Source organism: Thunnus thynnus, chromosome 12 (assembly GCF_963924715.1).
Source record: "Thunnus thynnus chromosome 12, fThuThy2.1, whole genome shotgun sequence".
Classification (NCBI taxonomy): Eukaryota; Metazoa; Chordata; class Actinopteri; order Scombriformes; family Scombridae; genus Thunnus; species Thunnus thynnus.
In genome coordinates this window covers 23,592,987-23,618,810 of record NC_089528.1, presented here as the reverse complement: position 1 = coordinate 23,618,810, position 25,824 = coordinate 23,592,987, and the positions used below count along the sequence as shown (strand labels likewise).

The 25,824-nt window shown below is 38.4% G+C and overlaps 2 protein-coding genes across 2 annotated transcripts; one reads left to right on the top strand and one right to left on the bottom strand.

Annotated features, from left to right (window-relative positions):
• Positions 1-1,646: 1,646 nt before the first annotated feature.
• On the bottom strand, positions 1,647-17,009 carry acss2l (acyl-CoA synthetase short chain family member 2 like). Its single transcript, XM_067606423.1, has 19 exons — positions 16,871-17,009; positions 16,583-16,731; positions 16,242-16,437; positions 13,069-13,160; positions 12,364-12,467; positions 10,871-10,943; positions 10,633-10,708; positions 9,302-9,386; positions 8,345-8,482; positions 7,498-7,668; positions 7,215-7,348; positions 6,080-6,212; positions 5,876-5,932; positions 5,599-5,679; positions 4,239-4,347; positions 3,966-4,034; positions 3,611-3,787; positions 2,366-2,440; positions 1,647-2,277 (listed from the first exon to the last, which is right to left on the bottom strand). The coding sequence occupies exons 2-19, from the start codon at positions 16,704-16,706 to the stop codon at positions 2,150-2,152; spliced, it is 2,022 nt and encodes a 673-aa protein (XP_067462524.1). The 5' UTR covers positions 16,707-16,731; positions 16,871-17,009; the 3' UTR covers positions 1,647-2,149.
• Positions 17,010-18,953: 1,944 nt separating this feature from the next.
• Positions 18,954-25,409, top strand: ndufv2 (NADH:ubiquinone oxidoreductase core subunit V2). Its single transcript, XM_067606425.1, has 8 exons — positions 18,954-19,110; positions 20,156-20,218; positions 21,706-21,768; positions 22,380-22,496; positions 22,632-22,800; positions 23,242-23,351; positions 24,961-25,037; positions 25,209-25,409. Exons 1-8 carry the CDS (start codon positions 19,069-19,071, stop codon positions 25,300-25,302), a joined length of 735 nt encoding a protein of 244 aa, XP_067462526.1. The 5' UTR covers positions 18,954-19,068; the 3' UTR covers positions 25,303-25,409.
• Positions 25,410-25,824: the final 415 nt, after the last annotated feature.

Genomic DNA, 25,824 nt, shown 5'->3' with positions numbered 1-25,824 from the left:
AGAGAATATTAGATATCTTCGTATGATGGATGTGATGTGGATGTTTGGTTACATTGTGTTATTGATTAGGCATCATTGGCTTGACCTAAATTGTGATGGTTTTGAATTTGAGTTTGATGCTGATATTGATTAGTAAGAGGTCATGTTCATAGTGAATATTATACAGTTAATTGTGAATTGGTGTTTCACTTTGGTCAAATGTCCAACAACCCGTCCCAACCTTTGTGACTTGTGACCCCTTAACTTGAAACCATGTCTATTTGCGACCACTTGTCACAGGTTGCACATCTGGATGGTGAATGATTTTATCTTCTCAGATTGAACTTAGCTTAAAAGATGTTGCGGATGATTTTCTATATTTTTCTATTTGTCAACAAACCTCATGTTCAGAGCCAAACCAGCAATGAATTCAGAGTCTCAGGTTTTGAAACTCTCTGGAGACTGAAAACCTGATCGCTGTTATTAGTCTTTGGAGTCTACACAAACTCTCATGACTAAACTCTTTGTGATGAAGGAACATGCCAGTGCAGCGGTGTGGCACATCGATCTGTTTTTAATAGTTTTTGGGCAAAAGTGGAATGGATGAAGAAAATATATATCAGGCTTTGGACACACACACAATACTTGTAAGTAGATTAATTCATTGTTGGCTTGGCTATAAACATGAGATTTGTTGACAATAAGAAAAAATATGGAAATCAACAGCCAAATCCTTTAAGATTTAAAATTCCCAGTAGTTCACAAGCAATGACTAGAAAAGAAAGTCAGAAAAATAAATCTAATTTTGTATATCAGAAACATATTTCTTCTGATCTCCATATCAGAAAAGCCTTCGCCCGGTCAACGCTGCAGGTTACAAAACATCTGCAGACTGCTGCTGTGACCAGAGAGGGAGGAGGGAGGAGGAGGAGGAGGAGGAGGAGGAGGAGGAGGAGGGGGGGGGTTACGGGGAGCTGAAGGGGTTGTCATGGAAACCACTCATCTGCTGCCGGGGGGGTGATGATGTAACATTGCCCATTGCTGCGTTTCTGGGCTCTTCTTCTTCTCATTGTCGTCCCCACCTACACACACACACACACACACACACACACACACACACACACACACACACACACACACAGTGCTGCATGCATGTGACATATAGTGGTGTAGAGGAGGCAGACGCACAGAAACAAAGGGAGTCCACTGACTGTACTGTACATTAAAAAGGTAAGATAAGAGAGCAATCCCTCTGAGTTACTTTGATAACAACCTGATGCAATCTAATCTCTTTAAAAAAACAGATTATTGCTCCTTTTTTCTCTTCTTTTCAAAGCTAATCATGCTTGTAATTTCAAAAGAATCCAGTGTACTTAAGATAAAACAACCTCCTCTTCTTCTCTTCTCCATCCCCCCAGATCTTTCTATCTCCCATAATCGCTGCTCCCTCCTGCAACGATCACACCATCAAAGCTGCGTGTGCACCGTGCATCATTAGCGGCTCGGCTGCAGACGACAAAAGGCAGAAAGGCCTCGGCAGGAGAATAAAAAAGGCTTTTACAGTAAACAGTAAAAAGCACCAGAGAGCACCTGCAGAACATGATTCCTGCCACATGAGGGCGTCAATCAGCTGCTGCGCTCGAAGGTAAAAGGACAAAAGCAACAAACAGATTCAACAGTTTATTCTCAGGTCATATAAATGTAACACAGGTTGAAAATATACATCAGTGGTCATTCAAAAAAAACAAGCTGAGTGAAGTTAACGTCTCTATTTCAAAGGAGAGATTCACTTCTTCCTCAAATGATATGTGACATGAAACTAAAAGGCTTCACAAACACTGGCTTTTAAGAAAATATAAAAGAGTAATCCTGAATCTAGTTTGTTTGACATTTTGGCCCAAATGCAAACCAACAACAGCCCCGTTGCATTATATCTACATAACAACACCGCTGACATTTTATTGGACTTTTTCAATTGTTTTCTATTTCCTTTCCTGCATAAAACAACAATTTAAATGCTTCAATGTCAGCAGTGTAATTTTCTGATCCCAGCCCCTTCATTCAGTCCCAGAGTGAACACAAACACTTGGATCCAGCACTAGAAGTTTGTGACTGTCTTCATCTTCGCCGTTGCACAGCACAAGACGGAAAGAGACGGATGTGTGTTTCTTCAGGCTGCAGCTTCACATCTCTGGCTGAACAGCACCTCCACCACCTTGGGGTCAGCCAGGGTTGAAAGGTCACCCAGGTCCTTCTCGTTGCGGGCGATCTGTCTGAGGACTCGCCTCATTATCTTCCCTGAATAGTCAGAGGAAGAAGGAACAGATGAGGAAGAGAGTAGCGGAGGAGGAGCGGATGCTGGTTTAAAGAAGTGTTGTGTTGTTACCTGAGCGGGTTTTGGGGAGTGCTGGGGCGTTTTGAATAAAGTCCGGTGTGGCGATTGGTCCGATTTTTTCTCTCACTGACAACAAAATATACAGAAAAGGAATCACTGACATGCAGAATGTCTGAACTGAAGTGATTTGCTACCTTCTTCTCTTCACCCCAGACAGAACGCTTTCATACAAAGGTGCCTGTATAAGTATAGCTTGTGAACAATGGTGCATCTTTAAGATCGCAGCTGCACAATTTATTCAAAAACGTCTTATGGCTGCATTGAATTCTGGTGCATTGAGGCAGCTGTGGGTGATGGAAATGTTACGTCTGCCTCTGCTACAACTACTCCCTCTTTGTTTGATTGTTGAATGTTTGATTGTTGAATCTAGACAGAGATCTTTGCTCTTTAATTCTAATGGACTCACATCAAAACCTGTTTGCCGCTGATGTTACACCTGAAAGATTTTTCTGCTATCATATTCCTTTGTAGCTGCTCTGTTATCTACATTAGGGCAGCAGCCAATAATAATATGTTCTACATTTTAGTATTTTCTTTATTGAGTAATCTCTCCATTATTTTTTTGATTATTTGATTGATTATTTAGTCTATGAATTGTCCACAAATAGTGAAAAATGCAGAAAAACTTCACAATTGAGAAGAATCAGGGAATATTTGGTTTCTTATGCTTGATAAATGACTCGATCAATTAACAAAATTGTTGCCTATATTTTGTTGATTGACTAATCCAGTGGTTCACAAACTTTTTACGTTATGACTCCTTAAACTAAAGGTTTGTCTTGCGACCCCTCTTCACATATGAAAATGAGTTGTGATTAGTTCCATTAAAAAGATTTTTTCTTCTCATATTGTTTCATTTGAACTATTTTTAGTGGCCTGAAGATGCAAAACTATCTTTTTTTTTAAAGTAAAATACAAGAAAGGTCAGAAAAATGGGTTTTTAATCAACTAATGTTATCTACATTTGTTTGAGGATAAGAAAACACATTACAAAGTATTTAAATATCATAATAAACCCTATAATTAAAGATACATCAGCAATAGCTTTTGTTTTTAAGTATTTAACATTTAAAAGAAATCTGATGTACTTAGGAACCTACAAATCACATTGAAGTGAAGTGATGGTTCCAAGATGAACCACGACATACAAAAAACAGACAAAATTACACAATTTGGATCATTTTGAGTGGATTTTTCCTTTAACCTACAAGCAAACACCCTGACTCTGAGCCTCACCCTGCCTCTTGAGCTCCTCCACCAGCATGTGGTTGAACTCCGTGCTGTCTTTGATGGTGACGAAGCAGTAGAGACACTCGCCCTTCACCTTGTGAGGCCTGCTCACCACCGCGGCCTCCGCCACAGCCTGGTGCTCCGTCAGAGCCGACTCCACCTCCGCTGTGCTCATCAGGTGACCTGGAGGACACCAAACACACCAAGACACGTGACTTTCATCAGTGACACGTCATAGAAATATAAGAGATGAATAAAGTTAAAGTGTTTCATGGGATAAAAATGTCAGTTTGGTGTTGTAACAACAAGCTAACAACAACTTATTTAAAGACGCTGTTATCAGACAGTAACAGTACAATACCTGACACATTCAGCATGTCGTCTATTCTTCCTGTGATCCAGTAATATCCGTCTTTATCCCGTCTGCAGCCTCAGAAAGGATAAAACAAGTTGCATAAACCATATTGCTTTTTCTTCCTCAAATGGCTCTTTGGTATTTTAGTGAGAAATCAAGATGTACATTTTTGGTACTTGGACTTGTTTAATGAGTGTCATATATAGGCTAATCTGTGTGACAGTAGAGTGAACTTGATTTTTATCTTGATGTATTATTTTTTTCGTGTGTGTGTCTTACCATCACCGGTCACGTAGAAGCCTGGAAATTTCTTGAAGTAAGTGTTTTCGAAGCGCTCGTGGTTTTTGTATAGAGTGCGCATGATTCCTGGCCAGGGCCTCCTGAAAACCTGCAACACAGAGAACAAACACAAAACATAAGACTACTACTACTAGAACAATGACTTTTATAATAAGAATGAACTAAATACAAATTCAAAATCTTTTTTAAAGTGCTTCAAAACTGTAAATAACTCTAAATGTTATAAATTAATCACTAAGGCAAGAAAACAATATCCAAAAAAAGCACAAAAAAAATGCATTCAGATAATGAAACTAATGGTTGACTTGACAATAATTATATAAATTGAGATTACAGTAGCCCTTGGTATATAGTTTAAGACCTGCAAGAGGTTTCATCTTGAGAATCATGCAAGAATATTAAAATGGCATATGGTGCAGCATTTAAGCTCTCTGGTTTTAATATGCAGTTTAGTCATTGGGCACAGAGAGGTGGAACATCTTACTGCACTATGACTATATGTTAATGGATTTTAAACACCTCTTGAATATGTATAACCCTGAAAAAAATGATCAAATATCTCCAGGTCAGAGACTAACTTAGTAAATAAATGAATCAAGCAGAGGATAGTAAAGCTAATTTGGCCAACATATTTACATAAGATTAAAGATAACAAATGTGTAATATTATAAGAAACTACTTGAATGTCCATGTCATATAGAAATGGGAGAGAATCAGGTCTGTAGATAACTGAGGATGACTGGAGAAATATATTTGAAAGCCAGACTAAGACTAGCTGCTCAAGGTCCTGGAGAAGAACCTTATACAATATTTTGTGAATCCAAAATTGAGATGTATACAAAAGTATTTTTAGGGACAAAATGCATGCTGGAAGCAATGTGATTCATATCAGCAGTAGTTTGCTTAAAAGTGATTGCAAGTTGATTGCTTTTTTGTTGTTATTTCATTAGACTTGGGCAAAATCCTGGATAAATTTGTATAAATTGAATTGAAATTGAATAAATATCTCTTGAAAGTACTTTTGGATGCTAACAGTTTAGCCATCACACAGATGCTACCTCAAGCAAACCCTCAAACAAATGAAGACTGTACTGCAATTGTCAATAAAATAAGGTGAGCTGACCTTTATCTTAAGACTACAATAGGAGCAATATGTAAAACACTTGCAAAGCTTGACTATGTAGTATAAGTGCCCATAAGATGTAATCAGTCACATACAGTATGTCACTGAAAGACTCCTGTGAGTACTGTGTTCAAGTCAACTCACTCATTAAGTTTGAATATATGAATAAAAATAAATACGTAAAAGAAAATGTTGGAACTGATAAGCTGAACTTACGAGATAACCCTCAGCCTCGCCCTCCAGTTCCTCTCCATGTTCGTTGAGGATTGTTGGCTCCACTCCGAAGAAAGGAAAGCTCTGAAATATGAAACATTTTATGTGTTATAACTTTATTCTTTACAGTTAAACCTATGGGTTGGATGTATTCGCACATACAGAGGTGCAACCTTTCCTTACCAGCACGACTTCTATTGATAAAACTCAATGGAGAAGATACGGGTATGTTTAAGATATACATAGAAATATCAGCGTTGAAGGAGATGTTGTCACTTACAGCAGCACCTGGTTTCAGTGGTGTGGCAGCAGGCAGAGGAGTCAAAACGTGACCTCCCTGTAGCGAAATGAAGAGATATTTAAAGTGACTCATTCTTTGTATATACGCAGTCGTACTGCTCAAGACCTGCAAACACAATTTGACGTGTAAAATCTGTGAAGTTCCCCTTTAATTGCAGTCGGATGTCATTCCTTCAACACTTACCGTCTCCGTCTGCCAGAAAGTGTCGACCACCGGACATCTGCCCTGACCGACCACCTCATAGTACCAGAGCCAAGCGTCCGGATTGATCGGCTCACCCACAGTACCCAGAATCCTCAGGCTGGAGAGGTCATACCTGACAGAGACAGATAAGAAAAAAAAAAAAATATATATATATATATATAAGAAAATATCCCTCAGACATCTTATATCCCATCATTAATCTGCGATGCTCAATATACTGCAGGTGTTCCACTTTATCCCATGTCTACCTTGCTTGTAGTGATTTCCGATATTTCCAATATTTCACAGCAAAAGCTGTATTTTTTGTAGTTGATACCATCATGTATTGTGGCTGTAATGCACGAGGCTACATCCAGGAGAGACTCACCTTTCTCCAAACTCAATAATAAAAGCTTCATGAGAAATATCTAGTTTACAGTTGTCTACTGGTATAAAGAAAAGGTGAAAAGAGGTGAAAGATATGCAATCAGTTGTGTGTTAAAGAGTTTTAGAGTTTACAGTATTTTGGAGATGCAACTTTTTTCTCTCACAATGCCGATTCCAATACTGAATATCAATCTGATACCATTACTCTCTGTTTTCCAAATGTTGAGGTCAGTATCAGGGTTTGATGCCTCCCTAGTTTATCTTTTCTTAGAGTTTCAGTATTGCACTGGTGAGCTCATGAAAATCCAGACTAGTTATATCAAAAACAGTCATTTAAGAGATAAAATCCTCTCATTTAATCATAAAGCGGATAATATGGTTGTTTTTTGCTTCTAATCTAAAGGTGGTACTGAGTAGAGAGTGTTGACTCATTAGAAACCAGAAGTTCCTGGTACCATTTTTAACATGTTGCCCCGTCCAGTGCATGAAAACAGCATCTTCACTGTCCCTGAGTCACACCCTTATTTATACAGTTTGGTTTCTTCACAACTGAGCAAAATGTTACATAAGACGCGAGTACAGTGAAAGAGGTCTTTGAAAATCAAAGGTGATATTTCTCATGTGAAAGCTGGTGACGCCTATCACTTGCAGCTGTGCTTTGAAAAGTCAGACTCCTGCAAGCTTCTGGAGAAACCTTGAATAATTAAGATTTGAAGTGCTGTGACTTTCAGCAGATGCAGACACTTACTTCTGCAGAGGTTCCCGTCCGTACTTCATCAGCAGGCGGATAGCCGTGGGAGCCGTGTAAAACGTGGTCACTTTGTACTTCTCAATAATCTCCCAGAACCGGCCGACATGAGGGTGGACTGGAATACCTTCAAACTGGGCAGAACACACACACACACACACATGCATTTCCAAGAAGGGTGACTAATACTACTATGGTTTGGTTTGTGTGTTCAAATGTGGCCTTTCATGGCAGAGTGGAGATTTTTAACACAAAATAAGGCACAAAGTCTCTTTCAACTCACCAGAACACTCGTTGCGCCATTCGCAAGGGGGCCGTAGGTGATGTAGGAGTGCCCGGTGATCCATCCAATGTCGGCTGTGCACCAGTACACGTCGTCATGGTGATGATCAAAAACGTACTTGAAGGTCAGCGATGTGTAGAGCAGATACCCGGCAACGGTGTGAAGAACACCCTGTACCGTACACATGGACAGACACACGATTGAGGAGGTAATTGGTCCGCACACAGCAACAGACAGCAAAAATGAGGGGGGCTCTGCCGGCAGACGGGAATGTGTGTGTGTGTGTGTGTGTGTGTGTGTGGCTGACTTTTGGGCAGTGGTTAAGGTTAGGGTAAGGGTTAGGAAAGTAGTGGTTATGGTTAGGGTTAGGGTAAGTCTCCAGGAAATAAATGTAAGTCTATGTAATGTCCTCAAAAATAACCTAGGACAACTTGTGTGTGTGTGCGTGTGCTTGAATTTGTGAGTGTGAGTGTGATGCAAAGACAGGAAGAGGATTTCATATTATTTGATGCTCTGATCCGTGTATTTTTGTGTGATGATACACACAAAAATACACAAATGCAATTGTGGTGCTTGCAGAGGACTTTCTAGGATTGCATTTATGCCTTTTAGCATTAAAAAACCATTAATTGGTACTATTTCACTGTCTGCTGGCAGCAGATTACATAAAAGCCAGCCTGGTTAACATCATTACAGGCTTATCAGAGTAGAAAACAGATACTGTGATTTGTTTAAGAAGATGTGGTTTCACTGAGAATTTACAAGCAGAAAATGAGCTGGTGGCATGTTTTTTTTTCTTCTTCTTCTAAGCCAAACTGTGTGTTTCTAATAACATGTCTCACTGTACCTTGGGTTTTCCAGTAGACCCGCTGGTGTAGAGGATGAACAGCGGGTCCTCAGCGTCCAGCCACTCTGGTTCACACTCCTCAGGAGAGTCTCTCATCGCCTCATCCCACCACACATCACACTCTGAGTGCCAAGGGGTCTGAACACACCAGAATAACAGGGAACAAATCCAGCACATAAAACCAGTCATTACATCTGCTCACATCGTGTGCCAAAAGCCCAGACGGCAACACACCGTGTCAATTTTGACCCGACTGTAATTTACTTTGCCCCTCTGAGGCATATTCTGAATCCCAAATTGCAGGAATAGCTACACACGAAAATTGTGTTCCTCTAATTTTTGTGTTTTAGTTTCAGCTGCTGTATTTACAATACTCTTTGAATGGTAGGTTTGTGAAAACTGAAATTGTTAAAATCAAGGTTTAAATAAAAGACAGGTTACTGAAAAGTAGGAGATGCAAGGTAAAACAGTGGTTATAATACTGTACCATCTATGACACGAATAAACAAACAGTTGTAGCCCTAAAAAAGTCCCAAATCTGGCTTCTACCCTGCACAAGTATTGCAGCAGCTACTGTAACCTGTTTTTATTACAAATACATGTTCAAGCAGACATAAAAATGTATTAATTCTTAACAATCACAAGTATATTTTTGTTGCAACTGAAAACTGTGCATCTCCAAAATATAAACTTTTCATAAGATAAATAAAAACATCTGTTTTCTGCTAGATTTTAAAGTGTTAATGTACATAAAGAATAGGAGACTTCTGAAATTTGATTGTTTTCTCTAGAATTCAACATACAATTATATCATTGTATCTGTGCATTAGATGCTTTGTCATTGAGGTTTTACGCCTTTGTCTTAACTTCATATCACACTACTCGTCACACTCACTGTCACACATCTTAGCTTGAAGAAGTAAGAACATAAAGTGGCAAATTTTAAAACATGTCTACCTGTAGTTTGTTGCATGCCGCTCCGCTTTTCGTCCTCAGTGCGTGATGCTTGACAACAAGGCATTTAGTGACGCTAGATGATGCTCTGTGAGAAAATAAAGAAGTGGTGTGAGAGAGGCAGTAAAACACATCGAATCCTCTTCTCTTCTCCCCTGAGTGCTTGTGTTGTCGTGCTTTACAAAAATAAAAATAAAAAATGTCAGGGTCATGTGAGCCTTTTGGACCTGTGTTGGTTTTTTAAAAGGAACATTTTTGGAGATTTACTCTCTTCTCTTGTGAGAGTTTTCACTTGTTGACAAGTTTCATTTTATTCCCAGATACAGAATTTGTCTGAGGTGGCTTTTCATTTTGAACACGATGGGATACCTTCTGTCCTTTGACCCATGATTCAAACAAGGGAAAGCTCCAAAAGCACCAAAAAAAAAACCCTTCAAAAGGATAAAACAGCAACAGAGAAGGCATCTCTCTTGTATGTACAAGGTAGACTGAAGTAATAGTAGGAGAATTACAACATGGCTGCTCCCACATTATGCAACAGTTTGCCCCTCACTGTCAGACCTTCCCCATCTATCACCACTTTTAAATCCCAGCTATAAAATCACCTTTGATTCCCCTTCATTTTTAATATCACATTAAAATAGTTTTAACTTTGTCTGTTTCATTTGAAGTATTTAACTTTATCTTAAATTTCTCTGTGAAGCACTTTGGACAACTCCTATTTAAATGTTCTCTAAAAATACATTTAACTTGACTTGTTTTACATCAATAAAATACATAACATACAATAGAAAGTAAATAGTGAGTATGAGTTTAAGAGTTTAAAGTGAAGTGTAAAAGTGTTTGGGATTAAAACTTCCTATACAGGAAGTGGATCAAAACATGTTGTTCTTCCATATGACTGACAGTTTCACAATATATTTGACTTTGAAATGACCGTTCCAAGGAATCCTGGGAGTATCTGGACTCAGCACACCAGCGGAGCTCACATGTCATCCCTAATAACATCTCTGGCCCCTCAGACCACCTGCATGCTGCTACTTCTCACACGCTCACATCCCTCCTAGGCTCACGTTGCCACGGGAGATGAACAGCTCGGGCTTCCCTGATGAATCTGAGTGCTCTATGTTGCCCGGCAACCCCCCGTAATGTGGAAACCAGGCTGTGTGTTTCCTCAACATCCCTGATAACAGCTGATAGGGCTTTACTGCGTGTATTTGTGTGTGTGTCCAGTGACTCGTATGGAAGGGTCTGAGTCCCATTACCAGCAGATAGTGTAAATACAGGCGGTTGCTGAGAAGCGGGTAACGGGCGGCCTTGTAAGCAGTACCTACTTTTCCCTGCACTTCTCCAGTGCCTCGTCCGCAATCTGTTTCAGGTTGATCAGCTTCTCTCCTCTGTAAACACCATCTGTGTATTACAAAAAGGTGGAGGGAGAGAGACAGAGAGAAAGACGATAAATAGATGATGAGGTGTATCAACAATCTTTACAGTCGCTGAGCGATACAACACATCACATCCTGGTGCTGCTGTGTTGGAACATATGTCTCCGAGCTGGGCTGCCGGACCTACCTGCTGTCACCAGGACGCTGCTCTGGGCATCCATAATCCTCTCACACAGAGACTCAGAGGAGAAACCTGCAAACTGAACATGCAAAGAGAGAGAAAGAGAGGGAAGCTGAAAGGAGGAGGGGTTGTCTTTGTCTTACTTAAATCATAAACTGTAGAAGGGTTTTGCTGATAAAGCCTTAATCAGTCTGGTGTGGCTAATAACTTATGGTGGCTAATGTTACAAACTTTAGCAAACCTTAGTTAGATTTTGCTTTGTCACCAACCTTATTGAGTCAATTCACTGTCTTTATAAGTTTTGAGCTACTTTATGGTTTAGCATTGTTGCTTGTGGCTGCACAATTCAGCAAAAGATACATATTCTTGTTTTAAAAGGCAACAAACACAGGGATGATTCATACTGTATCCTCTCATCACCATTTATGGAGTTGACTTGTTCGATACTACATAATGACCCAGATAAGACATCTATCATTTGATTTTTTATGAGTGCGAGTTGCCCCCAGCCGGGCGCTCGTGTTCTGGCCAAGGTTAATAGTTCATAGCATAAAAAGTTTTAATGTTGATGACAGCATTATGAATCAGGTCACTGAGGACTCTGGACTCAGCAAAATGTCACCACATGGATGGCACTGGCTGTCCTGTCAGACTCAATCTGTGATTAAATTGTGTGCGAAGCTAATTTATGATTAGTATTTAGAGTCAGATGAGAATGTAAGAGGCTGGCGCTACAAGATGGTTATGTTGCTAAGCAATGTCCCCATCAAATATGATAAAAGCTCAGAGTTGGAACATTTACAACAATGACCAAGCACAAGCAAGGTCGCTTACATTTCTGCCAAAAACAAGCCTTTGCAAGTCATAAGAACAAACCCACTTTGGAGCAGCCGGGAGATATTTTTAACGGGGCTTCTAACCTTTGTACAAATCGGGAAGGTTGAATTGAAAATAGTGTTGGCTCGCTTACAAAATAACCCTGACTGATCTCCTCCCAGGCTGGATACAGCCAGTAAATGTCTGACCCATATATTGAGTGCAGGTGCTGTGAGCGCTGTGTTCACACAGAGAAGAGCTGATAACTGCAGGAGCAGGGCAGTCTGGACTGACAGTAACAAGACCTCAGTTTCAGCTGGTGGTTTCTGGGGGAAACTGGGTCAAAGCAGGAAACGCTGCTCACGTACATGTTGATTGTTTGCAAAAATGATTTCACTGGAACTGTGATGAAATAAGAAGGACGAGCTTGTGCATGCTGACATTGCACCAGAAAACAATGCGACAGACTTCTGCACCAGAGAGGAAGAAGTTTGCCACAGATGACAACACAGAAAGTTTATTTTGTTATTATTTGGGGCAGTAGGGCATTTCCTATACTGACACTGCATGAGGCTACATGTAGCAAACTCGATTCATCTGCTGTAGTTGTAGTTTTTAAAAACACAACTGCATCATGACTCCTAAATCCTATGAAATAAGTGAAAGCAACTGTTCATACTTACCACAATAGAATGAACAGCACCTATCCTGGCACAGGCCAGCATCGTGTAGACCAGCTCTGGGATCATGGGAAGGTAGATGGACACCCGGTCTCCCTTTTTCACACCTTAATCAAGGAAACAAAGTTCTCAGTAGCTATAAACATAAGAGCAAAAATATACCATCTGAGAAATGGGGACATATTTCCAGCTCAGTTCCAGAAAGGACAATGTAGCTTTAAAGTGAGCATGTTGGTTATGGCCCAGATACTATAGTGTATGTCTGATATGCAGTGAATTGGACAGACCACATAGAGGCGTGTCTGGCGAGTTGTGGCATGTTGGTAATGGGCAACATGACAATGCCAATATCATGTCATTTCATAGAAAATGTTGTCCATAAACATATCCTAGACTTCAGATCAGACTTCATAGTTACATGTGTATATATACTCAAGTTATAGACTACTGTTGACATGTTAAGTAAACCCTCTATGATAAGAAGAGATGTCCTCATTGTTAGATATTATGTTCTTTGTAACCATAAAGAAGTAAGATGTAATGATTTAGACATGTTTGCATTTCTTTCTTGTTTTACTTTTGACTGCTAAAAAGATTTAAGATGATTCAGTCACCTTTTTCTCAGGGTGACTGAGTTATCTCTCTTTGGACAACATAATTTAGATGTTGAATAATCTGTAGTTGATATAGACAACTTAAGGTTCTCACCCATTTGCTTGAGGACATTCGCGCAGCGGCACACCTGGCTCAGCAGCTGGCGGTAGGTGATGGTCATGTGGTGGTCAGGTGAGTTCCCCTCCCTAAGAAGACAACATATAAGAAGGAGAAGGAGAAAAACATCCCAAATCTGTTACTGTGACCTGTCTCAGATTCTATGTTCAGTCTGTGTGTTGTTATTTTTATTATTTCATTGACACAAACACTCTCCACACACAGTTTCCTCCGACAGTAACGTCTCAGACGACAAAAAGTTGTCTTGAGTTAACAGGGGAGACAACATGTCCTCATTGTTGGTGCGTCTATATTGGGTTTGGCTGTTTTTCAAGACAGACTTTGGAAAACTATGTGGCTCAAAGTTTCACAGGCCAATAGACAACATGGTGGCAAGCCTCTGACATGGGACAGAAGCCCAAACACTGAAACAACCTGACCTGACCTTTTTGCCAATGGTCAAATAAATCATTACAATGATGAAATTCTTCCATCATAAATGCAACAGCTATTGATAATTGACCTGAGGAACATTAATGGTGTGATAATGGTGCTTAAGAACTCTATTCTGGATCATTTTTTATCATTTCAGCATGTGAAAAAGCCCAAATATTGTGTATATTGACAAATATGTATCAAAGCAAACCAGAATCATGTGAGGAGTTCCACAGGGGTCAATCCTTGAACCTCTTTTATTCAGTCTCTGAATGCTCTTGTTAGCTCAGTTTATTAAACAACCAATTTTCCTATCATATCATATCATTTTTGCTGATCATCTGGATTTTATTGGCCATGTCATGACAATTTCAGAGTGGCCTATTACGACATTAAGTTAAAGCATTAATTATAGAGTTCACAAACAAGCTCTTGGATAACTAATCCACACCTTTACTCTAGTAGGTTAAACTACTGTAATAGGATTTTCTCAGGTCTTTCTAAAAAAGCTGTTTGACAGCTGCTGTCACTCATTCAGAATAAACCAAGAAAGCTCGACACATTACTCCAGTTCTCAGATCTCTGCACTGTCTGTCAAAGAGTTGCTTTTAAAGCACCATTTATACATTTATAAATCAATAAATGGTTTAGGAGCAAAATACAATATCTGATCTTCTGCTACAACATCAACCCATGAAACCTCTGTGGTCATCTGCCAGTAAATCTAAACATGGTGTAGCTGCTTTTAGCTGCTGTGCTGCAGATATACTGAACACATTTCAGAATACTTCAGACTCGACTTCACATTTAATACTTCTGAACCAAAGCTAGAGATGTACTTTTAATCAGTTATTACACCTGCACCACTAATTTCAGGCTTATTTCTTATGCTCTTTCATTAAATTTCTTTGTCTTTCTTTTAGTTTGCCAATGTATTCATTTCATGTCAGACTGCTTGCTGTTTTAGTCTCAATGACATAAAACACTTATCCTCTGTATACATTTATACAAATAGAGTTGCTTTACCTTTTATCGCCTAAAAATGAAAAAGAAAATGACATTGAGACAAATGTGACTCTGAGATATCTCGTTTTGTCTGAAATCTACAGTTATGGCAGATAACCCGCAACTCACAGGGACATAATATTGTTTTTACCTTCAACAATTCAAAACGACAGTTTGAAGCAGCTGATAAATTATCTCCATGATTTCTGTTTTTACTATAATCACTCACCCAGACAGAAAATATTTTGTTGTGCCTATTTGAAACTGAAACTATTTGTTACTTGAATTTTGTAGGCTTACAATGAATGACAATTCAACCTCAAGACAAGTGCTATCAGAAAGCATTGAGTCTTTTCATCAAATGTCGAAGCATAGAATAACTTTTATGGAACCATATTATAAACATTTCACAGGCACAACCAATACTAACAATTCAAACCAAAGCTGCTGTACTTTTCTTTCCCTAAGTCATAGTTGTCTGTCAGGACCTGCAGTGTAGGCGGGACAACTTTGATGTTGATGCCTTTTTCTTGTGGCTTTGATTCTGTAAGTAAGCGTAATCGATAACAATTAATTTCCTTAAGAAACCCCTTGGGGTTGAGAACTCACACTTCTATTTGTGGGTGGTAGTTTTGCAACCTTTTTGAAATGCAAACATCTATTGATCTCGTGGCATCAGCCTGTGCTATCTAATAGATCCTAGTATCTGATGTTACTAGTTACACATGAAGTAACTAGTAACATCAGATAAAGTGACACACATTTGACTTTTAAACAATTCTCTGGTATTTTATTTTTTAATGTTGTCCCACCATTTGAAACAGTTTTGCAAGTGCTGCTTGGCTAAAATGTGACCTAAAGTATTTCAAGTGTTTAACACGTCAAAACACACCATGTGGTTACAGATAACTTGAATATAAATACACTACTAACACAGCTGACAGACTATATCTTCCTCATATGGTGGCATAGCAAACACTTCAGCAGATGTTGCATAAGTGCTTTGATGCAGTGCAAACAGTGTTGAGACATTTGTGTGAGTAATGGCCGGTTTCCACTGTGCCCAGTTCCATTCAACCCCTATTTCTGCTGAGTTTGCAGGACACCTATTTCTTGTTTGCTAAGCTTCTTCAGTTGACAGAGCAAATATGTGTGATAATATCCCTGTAAATTCAAAACAATGTAAAATACAATACAATCTTTATGTTGAGCTGCCAAGTGTGTGAGGCTTTACTGTAGGCAGGAATCTAAAAAGTCTTAAAAGTCATTTAAAGAGTTTAGTGGAAGACAGAAGCTGGAAAGAGTTCAGTAAGAAAATCTATGAGCGCACATGCTGAATATGCATCTGAGGACAGTTCTATTCTGAAAACAATCAATAAGGCTCTTAATGAACTTTCCTTATTGGAAGATTCTGGCAAGATTCAAGTAGGTTTGTATTGTAACAAAAATGTGTCTTTATGAGTCTAAATGTACACTTACAATCTGCTGTAATGCTAACTTGTAAAATGTGTTGGACCCGAATTATATGTAGTTCATCTGACAAATCCTTTTAATCATCTCTTTTAGATTGAAGACTAAAGCACTGATGCTGGTGTTGCACTAGCTGAGGTTTGTTTTGAAGCACTGGGGTTGCATAGGGGGCACAGCAGTTGCTATTGACTGGAATACCTGGCATAACTCCAGGCAGTATTTCCCATCAAAGCAATCATTCACCCTGGACAGATGCTTACCAGTAATAGGCAACCTTTTCACCGAGGTTCCTCTCTCTCACATGCCTGTCCAGGACATTATAGCATATGTTGGTTTTGGCCCCTTCCATGCATTTGACATAAATGTTTCCTTTAGTCACATCAAAGTTGTACTGAAGCATTGGTCCTGTTGCCGGCTTCTTCCAAAAAAAGTCATCAGCTATTTCCTTCCAGAAAGCTGAAAGTAAGCGTTATAAGCGTTATAAGAGGTATCAGGCTGCAGATAAACACAAACAGATACTAGATGCAGACAAGCTTAGACTGAGACGTGAGATGGAAACACTGCAAGAGCTGCACTATAAACACAGACGTGTTTGACCTACCTTCTGGATTCTCTAGAGATTTCCTGTACACTGCCAGATAGGAGTTAAAATCAGGCACATGAGCATCCCTCTGCAGGTCACCAGTAGGGTAGTACATTTTGTCCTGAGATTCAGGAACAACCATGGTGGAAAGACAGATGCAGATGGGCCTATATCATCAGAGAGTGAGGCAGAAAATGGGTTAATCTGGAGTCACTGCTGATCTGTCTGGATCCTCCTGGGTAAGGTAAGAACACTGCAAGGCCTCCTGCACTGAAACAACACAATTCAGCGTGCATAAAGACCCACCTCTAATCCCTGAGTTTCAGGCTCTCTCCGTGTCTGCTTAGTGCCAGAGCAGCCAATCGGTTCGCAGGATGCAGCACTCCCACTTTTTCATTGGGTGAGCCTTCCCTGGCCTGTTGATCGCATTATTTTTCCAAGCAAGAAGGTGGAGGAGGAGGAGGTGTGCTGCAGGATGACTGGTAGGGATTCAGGCAGGCGCAGGGAGGTTCGATATGAGGGGAGGGTGATGGGGGCTTGGAGAGAAAAAAAAGAAAAAAGAAACAGAAAGGAAACAATATTTTATTCACAGCCAGGAAAAATGTATTCTTAGGGCATTTTTTAGGCAGTTTCTTAATTACATAAGCCTTTATCTTTTTATATTTTGTAGATTCTTAATTATTTCATTTGCATGACGTAGTATTTTTCTTCTTCAAGAGTTCTTTAGACAAAGTCAGCTCTTTCAGTATTATGTTATCATCACATAGTACCACATATAACACCTTTTAAAAATGTTTTTGACATATTTTTGTTTAGTCACATTGCACTTCACCAATAAAAAAGAATGATGATGCATGAAATGAGACTACATGTTCATCATCAAAAACTAGACTTAAAATATCTCCAATTTATGTTGACTAAAACTAGACCAAAACTAACAATAATAAAATGACGATGAATTAAAAAAAAAAGCCTGAATCTTTTAAAAAATAAATTGTATCTCTTGTAAATTGTACTGAATGTCTTTATGTTTGATATTTACATCTTCATCATAGCCTTACAATTAATTTCAATTTGTTGGTACTAGTGAAGTAAGTTTGTATCTTATGTACTGTAATGGTTTCTGCCTACAGATAACCGATACGCCCTGCCGATGAGGATAAGGCACCAACAGACGGCTGTCCTCTACCTCTGACTAAGGTATTGAACAGGGTTCCCAAAATCTACATGCAAGACCACCCTAGACTTGGTTACAAAACCAGATTCAGCTTGGCTTCTATAATCACCAGCTGTTGTTGAACCACTACCAACAGGTCTGTTTAGTCAGGAATTCCTAACAGCCTACGTCACAACGAAGTGTATTGGTGCAAATAGGTGATGTGGGTTTGAAAGTACTCCAAGATGGCCTTCTAACAGGTCATCTCTGGAGGAGGCCCACTCCTACAGTCGAGGGCAGCTTCAGAGCCCTAGCCTTAACTGTTTAGCCACTTAAACCCCTAATAATAAATCTCTCAACCTCATTCTGTACCATCCTTTTATTCCATAAACACAACAAATGTCATCATAATTTGTAATCTAAATAAATTTAAAACTAATGTCAGCCTATCCCAAGGGAGGCGTCTGTTCTTACCTTAAAGGAAATACCAGAAGACTGGAAGTCAGGAACTTTGGTCGGAGTGTATAAAAATACAAACCAATTTCATTTGGTTTTACAAAATAAGTAATATAAGATGCAAGAAGTACAATACAAAAACTTGAGCCAAAAGATAAAAGACTAAAGAGAGTCTCAATGACACGAGGAAAAAGGAGGTCCGGCAAAAAGAAAAAGGAACAGAGTCTCTCTTGGCTATTCATTTTATAACTCTACAACTTCCTCTTATTTGTTTTACCACACAATCTATCTCCAAGACATCAGTTACGTGCTGATATTACATGATTTTACACAGAATAGTGACCTGTTCTTCATCTGTCTCTTACAACATACAATGTGAAACATTTGAACTTCTTCTTTTTTACATTTAAGATTAAAATTTGGCAATATCTGATAGGTGGCTAACTTCCCATTTGGCCTCAGATTTCATAACTGTTGTTGTGTTTGTTCAGTCATTCTTGACTGTTCAGATCTAGTTCAAGTTGCACAAATTGTGTAAATTCCCCACAAATGGCGCAAGACATTTAACTATGTTTAATTTGTCACCAATTAAAATTAAATAAAATAGTCAGAAGTAGGCTTCAGCATAGTTTGTCTCGGCCACATATAGTGGCACTTTCAACAGTACCATCTTTCAGGTTACGTAACATAGCTCAGAGGAAATTACCAAATGGCTGTTGGCATCATTTGTTTTTGAGCTCAAATTTCAATCTGGGATCGATTCAGTTGCGCCGCGACTGACTGACGTAGCGTCCTACGTCAGACCCTCTTAATCGAGCGGGATTGTGTTGATGTCGGCCGCTGCTGTCCCTTCAGTTTGCTAACGCACCGGGACCAAACTTCAAGCCCCAAGATGTTTTTGTCTGCTGCTGTTCGCTCTGCAGTGTCGCAGACGGTATGGTTGTCATAGTCGTTACGTTTTGGGTACATTTGTGAATTTCCTCTTCGATAATCTGGAGAGAAAATATTCTGACTTCCCACAAGGGCAAAGCGGTGGAGGCCGCTAAGCTAACAGCTAACGTTGGGTAACATTAGCAAACCAGCTAGTTTAGCTCGCAGCTGTCAAACGTTTACAAGATCACTGAACAAATGAGCAAAGCAAAAATGAGTCAATCTTAGCATGCGCATTTCAGGATTGGTATTAGCCTTAATATGCTCATTTATCTGACCCTGACTTCCACTGTGATTTTAGATAATGCTTGAAGGAATTTGGGGTCACTGCACCGTGAGGTCGATCATGTAAATACATCCTTGGTTGAAACACGTAACTCAACACTATTGTAGCTGTGTGTGTTTCGATCTTGTAGTTGTACAGTATATGAACCACTGACTACTGAGTAAAGCATTATATGTAAACTCATTTTTAAAGATAAAGGACGGGAATTTTAACAACTGAACGTTAATGAAAGCAGTAACGTTAGTGGCGTCAAACACGAAAACATGACCACTGAGGATTTGTAAATTGATTTTAATAATATTGCATGATAATAATATTCTTTTGTGTTGTCCTATAGTTTTACTGAATGCCATACAAAGTTTGAGACACAAACTGGAGCTGGGATTTACATAACCGCTACTATCTATCTATCTATCTACTATCTGCGACCTTTATTTGTACACTTGAAATGTGACAATGTTAATTAGAAAGTACATATTTATATGATTATGTGGGTCATTTATTAAGACATGTACATTTAAAGTTGATTCAATGATACAGTAATAAGTAATATATTGTGTATTAGCAAGCAATTTACACAGTCACTGTGGTAGGCAATGACAACATTGCCATTTTTTTTTTGCAATATAGGAATAATATGAAGTTAAATGTATGTTTTATTAAGATGAGAGTGATGAAAGTTCAGTAAAGCACTGTAATACAACCAGTTTATTGTCATCACACCACCAGGTATTTTATTTGTCTTCTTTCTTATTGCCTGCAGGCCAGGCAGGTCAGGAGTCTGCATCGGTCTGCTGCACGTGCTGGAGCTGGTGGCATCTTTGTGGTGAGTCACTGTGTCTCTATCAAAGTCAAGAGATGTGCCGAAAATGCTGGATAAAGAGTAGCAGCTGGTGCTGTGTAGCCAGAGATCCTTGTTTAATGTTTGAAGAACACCTCATGATTAGCTTCTCAAAAGTGATCAGGACATAGTAGGTTACATTGAATCAGACACTTATGCAGTAACTTATACATTAGTTTGAGAATTGATTGTCATTTTGTCAAAATCTCAGCCAATATTTAAATGACAAACTGTCAGGGACTACTGTGATGCTCTGAACTTTGAATGCACAACGACAAGAAGAACAGAAATCATAATGGAGAACCACTGCTAACACTCTGAGTTATGTGCAGTGTTCTCTAGATCTGTGTCTTAGTTAATTATTTATTCCCTTTGTCATTGCAGTTAGTTTAGCTGTTTCGGAGATGATCCACATAATGTACACTAGTAGTTTGTAAAGTGTCAATCCATTATTTCTTTATTTCTGTGATCTTACAGTGTATAGTCTCTTATTTTCTTGCAGTATTTTGTCTATAATTTGAAAATAAATTATTTGCAAGTAAACCCATTTTAAATGGATAAAGAAAAAGAAGTGATACGGGGATCTCATCAAACAAGATGAAACAAGATTAAATCTTGAACACATCTGGGAGACTTTAGGTTTTGGTTGTTCATCTAATTTGTTTTACCTTCACTTGTAATCTACCTGCGGTCACATTATTTCATTCATATTTATTGCTTAAATTGTTGGCCAATTAAATTATGGTGTGTTAATGATCAATGCATCACTTGGCGAGTTGTTTCTAAGATATCTCTGATTCTTGCTGAGATAATCCCAAAGGTATCAGTTTTCCAAAAGCTCCTAATTTATCCTGGGAGCCGCCTTTATGGGCTATTAGAGCCATGATGCACTGCGACGTAAACATTACAGGTGACGCTTGCATGTAATGGAAACATGCCATGGTTTCACAGTCCCTTGATAGAAAATATGTTTTTGATCTATGTTTGGAGGGAAAAAAATCATTTGGCTGAATTGTCCTTGAACTACTCCTCCTTAATCAAGAACAGTAGTTTTGACATTTCAAACACCATTAAGTTAATTTAAAACCACTAACAAACCATTAAAGTTGTTTTCCTAATTGCATAAATGGTATTTGCTGCTCACAAGGGGGCAGTGTGTGCAGAAGTAGAAATAACTTACCAAATTGTTATCTGTGTTGAGTCTTTTCCATGGTCTGATGGTAGCACTTGTTTTCCCCTCTGGGCTTAAATGAAGGTATTAAATACTGTTCATATTCAGACATGAAAATGGTTTTAAAAGTATGCATAATACCAACTTCATTTTTTTGAGCTTGTAAACAGGGTTTAATATAATTTGGCTGATAAATATCATTTAAAGGTAACTTAGGACAATTAGACAGTTGGTGCAGTTGGTGTTTACAAGATGTAAACAATGTTAACTGTCCCTTAACGTGAAGGTCTTTGTATTTTAGCACAGAGATACACCTGACAACAACCCCGACACCCCTTTTGAGTTCACTGAGGAGAACAAAAAGGTAAGGCTGACATCTGACTCGAGCAGTGCAATAATGTGGTATTGTTTTTATTTGAAGCCAGTAGCAATATCTGATATTTCCCCACCTGAATACGACAATAACAAGATGTGTTCCTGTATGAGTCTTGAATACAAATCCAGGTGCAAACAACTGAAGCTTTTCAGATATGTTTATCTTCCTGTAATTTCTCTAACGATCATAATAGTTTTGTTTTGCGACTGTTTAGACAATTATATTTAGACAATTATATTTCCACCACCCACCTTTCTAGCTTGTCTCTGTTTCACTAGTTTCAGCCAGACGTTGTATTTTCCTACAGAGTGTTTCTTCTATCTGTATTTCTAAAAAGCTGAAACATGTTACTGGAGTTTTCTGTCTATATTTTGTTAATGGTTATCTTCTGCTATAATAAGTAAAATATGAGCACCTCATCATTTTAAACATGATAAAATATGGATTATTTTGTTACCTAATGTCAACCAATATGATATAATGCTGGTGTCAGGATTCTCTTGTATGAACATAATTTTAGTTTTGTTTGCTAGTAATTCTAATTCTGTGCAACTCAACATCCATAGTAAAATATCTTTTTTTTTTTTTTTTGTCTGCAGAGGATTGAAGCCATCATTTCAATGTACCCTGATGGACACAAGCAAGCAGCCACCATCCCAGTGTTGGATTTAGCCCAGAGACAACATGGATGGCTCCCCATCTCCGCCATGAACAAGGCAGAGTGATTTTTTTTTCTTTCTGAAATTAATTTTGTGATGCCAAGTAGATTTTTTCTAATCCAAAAAACCACCAGCATGTCTTGTGTCATGTAAGAAAACCTCACTTTAATGTCTGCAATCATTTTCATTCAGGTCGCTGAGGTGCTGGAAGTCGCTCCAATGAGAGTGTATGAAGTAGCAACGTTCTACACCATGTTCCTGCGTAAGCCCGTGGGAAAATACTTCATTCAGATCTGCACAACAACTCCCTGCATGCTCTGCAACTCAGACAGCATCCTGGAGGCCATCCAAAACAAACTGGGTATGACAGAAATGTTCCATTTTATAGCGGGACACCAATGAAGAGATGAAAACGCAGATGAAAACAATCTTGTTTTTTTTTTTTTTTTTATTGTGTATATTTTTAAGATAAACAGAGATGAGGAAAAAACATGTCAATATACAGTCATCAGTGGTATTCAAACAACAGTGTGTTATGGCAGCAAACAAGAAGACATGTGAGACTGGAATCAAACCAGAAGAGTTTCACAGGAAACCTATTTCAGTTTCTTCTTTCAATCAACTAAATACTTTTTTATTATAACTCACAGATCGTGTTGCAGCTGTGAAATATCCTGTCGTACTGCTTGAGTTACATACAGTATATTTGGTGTTTCATTAACTCAATCTGCAGCTTGCCAGAGGAGATTAGCCAAATATAAAACATGCCTTTATTTTTTTAAAAATTTTTTTCCCCCCACAGGTATCAAGGTTGGAGAGACGACTCCAGACAAGATGTTCTCACTAATAGAAGTGGAATGCCTGGGAGCGTGCGTGAATGCTCCAATGGTCCAGATCAATGACAACTATTATGTGAGTTCTTGACTACTCTGTGCAGATGGCGTCTTTACTGAATATTATAACTAAATTTACAAAATTAGGTTAAAGGCTAAAACGAGTTTTGCAAAAGAATGTAGATAATACATCTCGCAGCCCTATCTGCCACCTATTTTGTTTCTTTTAGAAGCCTGTGCAGGTGTGGTAATAGTATAGGAAGGAAATAAAGGAAACCAGCAGAAAAATAATCAATCATAAGTTAATAATAATCTCGCTGGAATAACGACGTTGTCTCATCTATGACCTCAGTTAGATTAACTTTATGAGCCAGATGTGATATGAAAAGCTTGCTTTTTGGATATGTGGTTAAACATCACATGAAACTAATGTTGTATTCAATCGCCATGGGAAATTTAGATATTGCAAGCTGAGCACACGTGAATGACCCAATAAAGTAAATACGACTGAGAGGGGAGGAATTCGCCGTAACACCTCAAATTGCTTAGATGGTATCATTAGAGGCAGAAAGCATGTATGGTGTTTCAAAAGCAAAAGTGTGGTTGTGCTGAGTGAAGCGTTTTATGTGAATGATTAGCACTCTTTGGTTATTAAGTTAATTCAGTCATCAATTAAATGCATTTAGTTTTATTTAAGAAGGTCAGTTTCTCATTGGTTTAAAACAACAGCACTGTGCTCCCAAACCTAGAGACTAGAAGCTTAGTGCACACATATGGATGTTTAATAGCTTTTTAATTTTGTTTTATGGTTTAAATGTCTGATATAGTCTTTAGGCATATTTACATATCGAATTATGAAATATAATGACGTAACTGAGCCCTTTTTAACAAGTGCTGTTGGACAAGACTACATGTTCATCAGTAATATTAAACACCAACTGGTGTGATTTAGCTGTGTGTAAAAATAAGTAATGTGGGCAGCCCAGATCTGCCTGAGTTAAAAACTAATTAAAAGTTATTTGGCACAGTTTTAACCTCCTTTAGCACTGATTTTAGGCAATCCACGATATTATTTTATGAAGTGGATTTGAACTGACAATTTAAGCCGGTTTCATTAACATTTAGTTAGCGAACATTTAGTTAATTTAGTTATTAACATTCAGTCCACTAAAACATGATAATGAGTTTTTATAGCCACAACAACAACACACACAAAAAAAATGAATAGACAATATAATATTACTATCTGATGCGATTTTTGAGAGCAAATTAGTGGCAGCACCAAATTATCTGCTGCTTTATGGTGCCATCGCCGGGGAAAAATCATTGGGAAACCTATTATCCCTGATTACAATTAATATGAAATTCATGAAGGGTTATTATTAAAGAAAGTGTGATGGTTTAAACCGGCAGTGTAAAAGCTACTTTCATATAATGTCTGGAAAAAAATGAAAAATGTATGCTTTTTATAGAATTGGCTACAATCATCATAAGCTCATTTAATTGCAAATGTAGTATTTCCTCCTAAACTTCCCTCCTCTCTCTTTAACATTGACTTTAAGGGGGGTAAGAGGGTCTTCATATACATGTTGAAGGATGTGTAAAACTGTAAAGACCTTTTACAGTAATCCACTAGTATTAAAAAGCAGCTTTCTTCTCATTTATCCTGCTTTTGTTTTTGTTTTCAGGAGGATCTCACCCCTAAGGATATTGAGGATATTATTGATGAACTTAAAGCAGGCAGAGTCCCACCACCAGGGCCCAGGTACGTACAAAACGGCCATCAAGAATTCATAAATATTTTATTCTGGTCGATTAACTAAATCTCAGTGACACTGCATCAGTTTAATTATTTTTAAAAAAACCTATCAACTTGAATTTTCTGTCATATATACATTGATTGCAAGTTAAGACCTATTTTTCTTCTTTTCTGTAGGAACGGTCGTTTCTCCTGTGAGCCTGCCGGTGGATTGACTTCTCTGACGGAGCCTCCTCCAGGACCAGGCTTTGGTGTAAGAGCGGACCTGTAGACATTTATGGCCACAATCCGCTGTTTTACAAAAGCAACTTGTCCCTGAACCTGCTATTATGTTTTACTCAGAACATATTGTGTAAATAAACTGTTCATGTACCTGTGCTCTAGGTGTCAGTGTGTCACTCACAGGGATTCCAACATTGAAAAGGTGATATAACTATAAACAGATCTAACGGTACAGATAATATATTTATAACTTGACCTGTGACAACAACTGCAGCATCTGTCAGGCTGTCAATTGAAAATGTTCACGTTTGCAGACTTTTCTATATGAAACTGGCCAAAGGGAACCAATAAATGATCCTTATAAAGAATTATTTGACATAGATTTCAATTATTTTCAACTATGTAGAGCTTGACAGGCCTGAAATAAGTATCTTAAACCTTTATCTTAAAGGCATTTTCTAGAAGAATTAAAGATCTGGTATTTTATGGAATTGTTATAATTAGTCTTGTAGGTCTTTTCCTGGTCTAAAATATTTATTGCAGTTAAGTGAGGCCATTTTCTGAACTGATT

Excerpts from the sequence above, each read along its gene's own strand:
- acss2l (XM_067606423.1), bottom strand. The coding sequence starts at position 16,706 with ATGGTTGTTCCTGAATCTCAGGACAAAATGTACTACCCTACTGGTGAC. Across the intron at positions 8,483-9,301 it reads CGGCATGCAACAAACTACAG|ACCCCTTGGCACTCAGAGTG; the intron begins GTAGACATGTTT and ends TGGTGTGTTCAG. Across the intron at positions 3,788-3,965 it reads CGACATGCTGAATGTGTCAG|GTCACCTGATGAGCACAGCG; the intron begins GTATTGTACTGT and ends GGTGTCCTCCAG.
- ndufv2 (XM_067606425.1), top strand. The coding sequence starts at position 19,069 with ATGTTTTTGTCTGCTGCTGTTCGCTCTGCAGTGTCGCAGACG. Across the intron at positions 19,111-20,155 it reads GCTCTGCAGTGTCGCAGACG|GCCAGGCAGGTCAGGAGTCT; the intron begins GTATGGTTGTCA and ends TATTGCCTGCAG. Across the intron at positions 21,769-22,379 it reads TCACTGAGGAGAACAAAAAG|AGGATTGAAGCCATCATTTC; the intron begins GTAAGGCTGACA and ends TTTTGTCTGCAG.